This window comes from Salmo salar, chromosome ssa07 (genome assembly GCF_905237065.1).
Source record: "Salmo salar chromosome ssa07, Ssal_v3.1, whole genome shotgun sequence".
NCBI classification, from domain to species: Eukaryota; Metazoa; Chordata; class Actinopteri; order Salmoniformes; family Salmonidae; genus Salmo; species Salmo salar.
The window spans coordinates 66806679-66816784 of NC_059448.1; the positions used below are offsets into that span (position 1 = coordinate 66806679).

Consider the following 10106-nt stretch of genomic DNA (forward strand, 5'->3'; position numbering starts at 1 on the left):
ATTAACCCCTAACCCCATGAGATGGTGAGGGTCATATTAACCCCTAACCCCATGAGATGGTGAGGGTCATACCAACCCCTAACCCCATGAGATGGTGAGGGTCATATTAACCCCTAACCCCACGAGATGGTGAGGGTCATATTAACCCCTAACCCCATGAGATGGTGAGGATCATACTAACCCCTAACCCCATGAGATGGTGAGGGTCATATTAACCCCTAACCCCATGAGATGGTGAGGATCATACTAACCCCTAACCCCATGAGATGGTGAGGGTCATACTAACCCCTAACCCCATGAGATGGTGAGGGTCATATTAACCCCTAACCCCATGAGATGGTGAGGGTCATATTAACCCCTAACCCCATGAGATGGTGAGGGTCATATTAACCCCTAACCCCACGAGATGGTGAGGGTCATATTAACCCCTAACCCCACGAGATGGTGAGGGTCATACCAACCCCTAACCCCACGAGATGGTGAGGGTCATATTAACCCCTAACCCCATGAGATGGTGAGGGTCATATTAACCCCTAACCCCACGAGATGGTGAGGGTCATACTAACCCCTAACCCCATGAGATGGTGAGGGTCATATTAACCCCTAACCCCACGAGATGGTGAGGGTCATACTAACCCCTAACCCCACGAGATGGTGAGGGTCATATTAACCCCTAACCCCATGAGATGGTGAGGGTCATATTAACCCCTAACCCCACGAGATGGTGAGGGTCATATTAACCCCTAACCCCTAACCCCACAAGACGGTGAGGGTCATACTAACCCCTAACCCCATGAGATGGTGAGGGTCATATTAACCCCTAACCCCACGAGATGGTGAGGGTCATATTAACCCCTAACCCCACGAGATGGTGAGGGTCATATTAACCCCTAACCCCATGAGATGGTGAGGGTCATACTAACCCCTAACCCCACGAGATGGTGAGGGTCATATTAACCCCTAACCCCATGAGATGGTGAGGGTCATATTAACCCCTAACCCCACGAGATGGTGAGGGTCATACTAACCCCTAACCCCATGAGATGGTGAGGGTCATACTAACCCCTAACCCCATGAGATGGTGAGGGTCATACTAACCCCTATCCCCATGAGATGGTGAGGGTCATATTAACCCCTAACCCCATGAGATGGTGAGGGTCATATTAACCCCTAACCCCACAATATTTTGAGGTTCGTACTAGCTGTATGACCACATCCCGGTTTAACCCTAACCCTAACCTCAACCACAACCCTAACCCTAGCCTCAAACCAGAGAAGAACAGCTGAATCCAGGTGGATAGCCTAACTGAAGACCTTGGCTCCACTTGGTGTGAATGGTAAGGAGTAGTATATAGCCTTGATCATGGGAGTCAGTGAGGCCCAATCAGGAGAGCAGGAGGGGATACCACCACCAGGAGGAAGTAGAATAAAAAACAATGGATTTATTGTCCTGCTTGTCTTTCTTATTTAACGTTCTTATATGAAGCACTTTAACACAGCACGTATTTATGCAGCACTGAATTCCTTAATCCCTTCATCCCTTGGTGTGATTTTTAATTGTGTACTATATTATTTACCTATTTCATTATTTATCTATTAATTTATTGATCCAGTTTGCATGTTTTATTATTTTTAAATTCAACTTGTTCACTCTCAGCACTTAATCAACCCTTCCTCCTGTTGTTGAAGCGTCGTGGGTGACCCCTCTGAGCTCTCGGCCTTTCATGTTCTCTCACCCTCTCCAGATCGGACTGACGTACAACATAGAAACAGGGCAGAAAGTTGCAATAGGCCCTTGCAACCCAAGGTTTCATACCAGCATAAACAGAAACTCTCTTAAATCTAAACACAACCCTAGCCTCAACCCTAAACCTAACCCTCAACCCTAAACCTAACCCTCAACCCTAACCCTAGCCTCAAGCCTAAACCTAACCCTCAACCCTAAACCAAACCCTCAACCCTAGCCTCAACCTCAACCCTAAACCTAACCCTAGCCTCAACCCTAACCCTAGCCTCAACCCTAACCCTAGCCTCAAACCTAACCCTAAACCTAACCCTCAACCCTATACCTAACCCTCAACCCTACACCTAACCCTAGCCTCAACTCTAACCCTAGACTCAAACCTAACCTTAAACCTAACCCTCAACCCTAAACCTAACCCTCAACCCTAAACCTAACCCTCAACCCTAAACCTAACCCTCAACCCTATACCTAACCCTCAAACCTACACCTAACCCTAGCCTTAACTCTAACCCTAGACTCAAACCTAACCCTAAACCTAACCCTCAACCCTAAACCTAACCCTAACCCTATCCTCAACTCTAACCCTAGCCTCAAACCTAACCCTAAATCTAACCCTAGCCTCAACCCTAATCCTTGCCTCAAACCTAACCCTAAACCTAATCCTAGCCTCAACCCTAAACCTAACCCTCAACCCTAAACCTAACCCTAGACTCAACCCTAACCCTAGCCTCAAACCTAACCCTAAACCTAACCCTAACCCTAACCCTAGCCTCAACCCTAACCCCAGCCTCAACCCTAACCCCAGCCTCAACCCTAACCCTAGCCTCAAACCTAACCCTAAATCTAACCCTAGCCTCAACCCTAGCCTCAAACCTAACCCTAAACCTAACCCTAGCCTCAACCCTAAACATCACCGGTCTGGAGATGAAAGCCTCCTGGACCATAGGCCAGAGAAGAGCAACTGAATCCAGGTGGATAGCAAAACTTAAGCTCCACTTGGTATGAATGGTAAAGAGTAGGATAAAGCATTGACAGTGGGAGTTAGTGAGGGCCTAATTTAGAGAGCAGGAGGGACCACCGATACGAGGAGGAAGTTCAATAAAAAAGAATGTATTTATTTAATCTGGTTTTGACTTTTTTATATTTAAGTTTATTATATCAAGCACTTTAACTTATCACTTATCTTTGGAGCACTTAAACCTAACCCTAGCCTCAACCCTAACCATGGTAAACATGTTCTTTAACCTCTTCTACATGATAGGCAGCCTTTACAAGTTTCTCTCAATCTGATCTACCCCAATCCCCTCTCTCTCTCTCTCTCTCTCTTTTACTAGTCCCCTCTGAGTCTCCTACAGATGTTTACTCCAGGCCTGTCTCGTCCCATGAAGCTCTGGTCTGGTGGATACCAGTCATGGACACTGGTACCGGCCTTCAGCAGTACATAGATGGATACCAGGTCTGTAGCTCTGTAAATCTCCTTCAGCAGTACATAGATGGATACCAGGTCTGTAGCTCTGTAAATCTCCTTCAGCAGTACATAGATGGATACCAGGTCTGTAGCTCTGTAAATCTCCTTCAGCAGTACATAGATGGATACCAGGTCTGTAGCTCTGTAAATCTCCTTCAGCAGTACATAGATGGATACCAGGTCTGTAGCTCTGTAAATCTCCTTCAGCAGTACATAGATGGATACCAGGTCTGTAGCTCTGTAAATCTCCTTCAGCAGTACATAGATGGATACCAGGTCTGTAGCTCTGTAAATCTCCTTCAGCAGTACATAGATGGATACCAGGTCTGTAGCTCTGTAAATCTCCTTCAGCAGTACATAGATGGATACCAGGTCTGTAGCTCTGTAAATCTCCTTCAGCAGTACATAGATGGATACCAGGTCTGTAGCTCTGTAAATCTCCTTCAGCAGTACATAGATGGATACCAGGTCTGTAGCTCTGTAAATCTCCTTCAGCAGTACATAGATGGATACCAGGTCTGTAGCTCTGTAAATCTCCTTCAGCAGAGTACATAGATGGATACCAGGTCTGTAGCTCTGTAAATCTCCTTCAGCAGTACATAGATGGATACCAGGTCTGTAGCTCTGTAAATCTCCTTCAGCAGTACATAGATGGATACCAGGTCTGTAGCTCTGTAAATCTCCTTCAGCAGTACATAGATGGATACCAGGTCTGTAGCTCTGTAAATCTCCTTCAGCAGTACATAGATGGATACCAGGTCTGTAGCTCTGTAAATCTCCTTCAGCAGTACATAGATGGATACCAGGTCTGTAGCTCTGTAAATCTCCTTCAGCAGTACATAGATGGATACCAGGTCTGTAGCTCTGTAAATCTCCTTCAGCAGTACATAGATGGATACCAGGTCTGTAGCTCTGTAAATCTCCTTCAGCAGAGTACATAGATGGATACCAGGTCTGTAGCTCTGTAAATCTCCTTCAGCAGTACATAGATGGATACCAGGTCTGTAGCTCTGTAAATCTCCTTCAGCAGTACATAGATGGATACCAGGTCTGTAGCTCTGTAAATCTCCTTCAGCAGAGTACATAGATGGATACCAGGTCTGTAGCTCTGTAAATCTCCTTCAGCAGTACATAGATGGATACCAGGTCTGTAGCTCTGTAAATCTCCTTCAGCAGTACATAGATGGATACCAGGTCTGTAGCTCTGTAAATCTCCTTCAGCAGAGTACATAGATGGATACCAGGTCTGTAGCTCTGTAAATCTCCTTCAGCAGTACATAGATGGATACCAGGTCTGTAGCTCTGTAAATCTCCTTCAGCAGTACATAGATGGATACCAGGTCTGTAGCTCTGTAAATCTCCTTCAGCAGTACATAGATGGATACCAGGTCTGTAGCTCTGTAAATCTCCTTCAGCAGTACATAGATGGATACCAGGTCTGTAGCTCTGTAAATCTCCTTCAGCAGTACATAGATGGATACCAGGTCTGTAGCTCTGTAAATCTCCTTCAGCAGTACATAGATGGATATCAGGTCTGTAGCTCTGTAAATCTCCTTCAGCAGTACATAGATGGATACCAGGTCTGTAGCTCTGTAAATCTCCTTCAGCAGTACATAGATGGATACCAGGTCTGTAGCTCTGTAAATCTCCTTCAGCAGTACATAGATGGATACCAGGTCTGTAGCTCTGTAAATCTCCTTCAGCAGAGTACATAGATGGATACCAGGTCTGTAGCTCTGTAAATCTCCTTCAGCAGTACATAGATGGATACCAGGTCTGTAGCTCTGTAAATCTCCTTCAGCAGAGTACATAGATGGATACCAGGTCTGTAGCTCTGTAAATCTCCTTCAGCAGTACATAGATGGATACCAGGTCTGTAGCTCTGTAAATCTCCTTCAGCAGTACATAGATGGATACCAGGTCTGTAGCTCTGTAAATCTCCTGGATGTCTAGCGATGTCCATGATTTATGGGGAAGGACACATTTTCCTGGTCAGATTACGAATGATGGTCTGGTTAAGTGATCAGGAAAAACACATCTCACTGGGCACAGACGTCAGTTCAACATCTAGTTTTGATTTACATTTGGTTGAGTTGTCAACTAACGTGAATTCAATGTGAAATCAACAACAACAAAAGTATCATGTCATTGGATTTATGTTTAAAGTTGGGTGAGAAAAATACGAAATTCCCTTGATGATATACAATCAGTTGTTTTTGCGTGAAATGACATGGAAACGATATTGATTCAACTGGTTTTTGCCCAGTGGGATGGCCCTTCTCATGAGACTATAACAAATAAAATACCTTGTGTTCAACTGTGGCTTCCTTGCCAGCCTGACGTGAAAGAAGTATAGGTCTCTGTGTGAGGAACTGGTGAACATTTTGATTGGATCACCAGTTTTGGTTCAAATTGATTGACACCTGCTCTGACCAATCCCGGCTTTCTGACCAGGTGAAGTACTGGAGGAAGTATGACGATACAGAGCCGGGAGCCAATCGTATCTTTGTGCCCGCCTCCATGAACCAGACCAGGCTGGAGAACATGCTGCCAGACTCCCACTACCTCATCGAGGTCAGAGCCTACAACGGAGCCGGTGTCGGCCCTCCCAGCGAACACTGCGAGATGTTCACCAAGAGAGCACGTAAGACCAGATGCCAAAACCACACTGACATTCCATATACAGTACATGTCTATTGTAGGTGATCCCATTGAGATTAATATTCTATTCTATTCTTTGCAGCTCCAAGTGTGGCTCCCCAAATGTGGCGTTACATCAGCTACTCTGGCAAGTGGCTCTACGTGTGGTGGCACCACATCCCCTACGACTGGTTTGGCAATGAGTCCTTCCCACTATATTATAAGGTATTTATAGGCATTTTACTTTGTTTCATTTGAATCTTGCAGCAACTGGTGTGATCCAGTTTGAGCCTGTGGAAATAAGTGTCCTCAGAAGATAAGAAATCCTCTATTTTCCTCTCCTCTCCTCTCCTCTCCTCTCCTCTCTCTCCTCTCCTCTCCTCTCCTCTCCTCTCCTCTCCTCTCCTCTCCTCTCCTCTCCTCTCCTCTCCTCTCCTCTGCTCTGCTCTGCTCTGCTCTACTCTACAGGTGATGTTCAGGAAGACGGGCTATATCACAGGGCCGATCTACATGACGGGCTGGCACTTCATTGACTTCCCCATGCCCCAGGTAGGGGACTACGAGCTGGAGGTCAGAGGTCGCTATGAGGGTGGAGACGGCCCCATCAGGAAGATCAGGCTTCAGGGTAAGTAAGGGATAGATGGGTCTACTGGTTAGTGTCTGGTTGGGGAATTGAAGGACCGTGTCAATTTGTGGGTGAGTCTCAAAAGTATTTTCCTCGATTCATCATTTATTAGATTCCTCTCTCCTCACCTTCTTCTCAAAACGTCAGAGGGAAGGGAGGAGAGCATCAGAGGAAAAGATCTGAGGAGGAAAATACTTTTGAGTGTGTTTGATGTCCAGACAGTGTCTTACACAGTATGCCTCTTACTGTGTTCCCTCCCCTCCTCCAGGTAAGGCGTCTTTCCTGAGACCCACTCTCAGTCTGGCCACCATGCTACTGCTGGCCCTGTGCATCGTGGGATTGGGGATATAGAGACCCAGGACATGTCTGGGTGGACTGTGGGAGGTTTGACAGAATCAACTCTCACATCAACTTCCTATATCTCCTTATGGACTTCCAATCTTTCCTCAACCTCTTACTGTCTGTCTGTCTTCTCACAACAAAACAGAGCACCGTGCCACCATTCAGAAATGACCTGCCTAGCTGTAGAATCTACGAAAGTTACTGTACTGTAAGACATCCAAGAAATCCTTTCTGATTTATTTATTGAACAGGTACTGAAGGAATTGAACGGGTACAAAAGAGGAATAGATTTTCAATATGCCTTATGATGAATCATATTGTACAATCTTCCCAACATATTCTAGACTGAAATGTACAAGACAATGACTGACTGTAATCAACACTATACTGTATGACGTTTGTAATGAGTAAACTGTAAAGGAATGATCAGAATAAGATTGTATGTAGCTCAGACACCAACTACACAGCCCCTTCCTCCCCTTGACTCACCCAGCTGTTTGGATATTTAGTTTCCACACGTTTGCCATTTCAAGACGACACTAGATTAGAAGTAATGTGTGTTTATGTTTGATTGGTATGTTGGAGAATCCTTTTCATTTTTCTGTAATGGTGCTGCTGTGAAAATAGATATTTAGTTTTTGTTCCTTTTCTGTGTCTTTATCTCTTCAGATTCGTACACACACCCTCGGCTCACATGGATATCGCTATAACCGACTCTGCAGAGATTGCTAGCTTTGAATGCTAGTCTTTCTTACACTGTCCTATACCACAGCGTTAATTAGCTTCGTATTCATAAAGAATTGTGTCTTCTAGATGCGCAAGCTAAAGCCATATCGCTTCGACAATGCCCTGGTATTTAGGCTTGTCCCGATTCTTGCACTGACGATGGCAGAATGTTTTAACAGAATGCCAACAAGAAATCAGGGTTGAAGAATATTGATGTGCTGCTGTTTATTTTATTATAGTATTTGTTTTCCCTTGCTATGTATATGAGGATCATGCTGTAAACTCATTAAATAGAAGACACATGAACGCTCCCGGATTGTCAGTATCATGTCAGCGTCACTAAATCTGGAGAGGTTTATTTGTTGTATTACTTTCATGATGCCGACAGGGGGCAGCATTCCTTCATTTTACTTTACAGGTTACAGCCACTCATCTATGAAGACCTACTGCCAATCAATGTGAAAGCTGCGTCAGTACCTCTCGAGTGGACCTTTAGCAGTCCTTACGGAGCAGTACCTGTGGAGTGGACCTTTAGCAGTCCTTACGGAGCAGTACCTGTGGAGTGGACCTTTAGCAGTCCTTACAGAGCAGTACCTCTCGAGTGGACCTTTAGCAGTCCTTACGGAGCAGTACCTGTGGAGTGGACCTTTAGCAGTCCTTACAGAGCAGTACCTGTGGAGTGGACCTTTAGCAGTCCTTATAGAGCAGTACCTGTGGAGTGGACCTTTAGCAGTCCTTACAGAGCAGTACCTGTGGAGTGGACCTTTAGCAGTCCTTATAGAGCAGTACCTGTGGAGTGGACCTTTAGCAGTCCTTACAGAGCAGTACCTGTGGAGTGGACCTTTAACAGTCCTTACAGAGCAGTACCTGTGGAGTGGACCTTTAGCAGTCCTTACAGAGCAGTACCTGTGGAGTGGACCTTTAGCAGTCTTTACAGAGCAGTACCTGTGGAGTGGACCTTTAGCAGTCCTTATAGAGCAGTACCTGTGGAGTGGACCTTTAGCAGTCCTTACAGAGCAGTACCTGTGGAGTGGACCTTTAGCAGTCCTTACAGAGCAGTACCTGTGGAGTGGACCTGTAGCAGTCCTTACAGAGCAGTACCTGTGGAGTGGACCTTTAGCAGTCCTTACAGAGCAGTACCTGTGGAGTGGACCTTTAGCAGTCCTTACAGAGCAGTACTTGTGGAGTGGACCTTTAGCAGTCCTTATAGAGCAGTACCTGTGGAGTGGACCTTTAGCAGTCCTTACAGAGCAGTACCTGTGGAGTAGATCAATCTTACTCTGACTGCTGATGTAGAGACCTGATTAATATGGTTCTGTTGTTGAGGACAATAACTTGTTCCTCTCTCTGAGGTAGAGACCTGATTAATATTTTTCTGTTGTTGAGGATAATAACTTGTTCCTCTCTCTGAGGTAGAGACCTGATTAATATGGTTCTGTTGTTGAGGATAATAACTTGTTCCTCTGAGGTAGAGACCTGATTAATATGGTTCTGTTGTTGAGGATAATAACTTGTTCCTCTCTCTGAGGTAGAGACCTGATTAATATGGTTCTGTTGTTGAGGACAATAACTTGTTCCTCTGAAGTAGAGACCTGATTAATATGGTTCTGTTGTTGAGGATAATAACTTGTTCCTCTGAGGTAGAGACCTGATTAATATGGTTCTGTTGTTGAGGACAATAACTTGTTCCTCTGAGGTAGAGACCTGATTAATATGGTTCTGTTGTTGAGGATAATCACTTGTTCCTCTCTCTGAGGTAGAGACCTGATTAATATGGTTCTGTTGTTGAGGACAATAACTTGTTCCTCTCTCTGAGGTAGAGACCTGATTAATATGGTTCTGTTGTTGAGGACAATAACTTGTTCCTCTCTCTGAGGTAGAGACCTGATTAATATTTTTCTGTTGTTGAGGATAATAACTTGTTCCTCTCTCTGAGGTAGAGACCTGATTAATATGGTTCTGTTGTCTAGTTCAATCACTTGAGGTGGCGACCCGTCGCCTGCTGCTCATCTCTCTCTCTCCTTTCTTCCGACGGAGGTAGAGAGAAAGAGACAGCGAGGTTGTTACCGTGGTGAAATCAGCAGATGAGTAGAACAGGGAGCCCACAGATTACTGATGAGTCTGTGTGTCTGTGTGTCTGTGTGTCTGTGTGTCTGTGTGTCTGTGTGTCTGTGTGTCTGTGTGGGTGTGTGTCTGTCTTTGTGGGTGTGTCTGTCTTGCGTACAGTATGTGTGTGCACATGTATCTGTGGCCTTTTCTCTCTCTCTTCTACCTCCATTATCAGCGTGTTTCCCCTCTACATTCTCCCCTTAAACAAATTACAGGAATGGAGCAAAGTAGAAATCAATGTAGCTATTATGTGTAAACAGTGTTACTGGTAGACAGAGGTGATGCTCTTACTGCTGGAGGCTGATTGGACCTATGATGAAGCACAGAGAATAGTCTATTCTACCTACATTTACATGAGAGAGAGAGAGAGAGAGAGAGAGAGAGAGAGAGAGAGAGAGAGAGAGAGAGTGTGTCAGTCAGGGGAAGCCTATGTAACAGGTTATGGTGGCCCG

The 10106-nt window shown here is 45.2% G+C and overlaps 1 protein-coding gene across 1 annotated transcript in view; it reads left to right on the forward strand.

Moving 5' to 3' along the window:
• LOC106609732 (contactin-1) overlaps window positions 1–7856 on the forward strand; it is a 37811-nt gene extending 29955 nt beyond the window's left edge. Inside the window, exons 19-23 of the mRNA XM_045722493.1 lie at window positions 3079–3200; window positions 5667–5856; window positions 5956–6077; window positions 6321–6477; window positions 6746–7856. Coding sequence (XP_045578449.1) covers window positions 3079–3200; window positions 5667–5856; window positions 5956–6077; window positions 6321–6477; window positions 6746–6828 — 674 coding nt within the window. The 3' untranslated portion in view covers window positions 6829–7856. The remainder of the gene's footprint in view (window positions 1–3078; window positions 3201–5666; window positions 5857–5955; window positions 6078–6320; window positions 6478–6745) is intronic.
• The last annotated feature ends 2250 nt before the right edge of the window (window positions 7857–10106 follow it).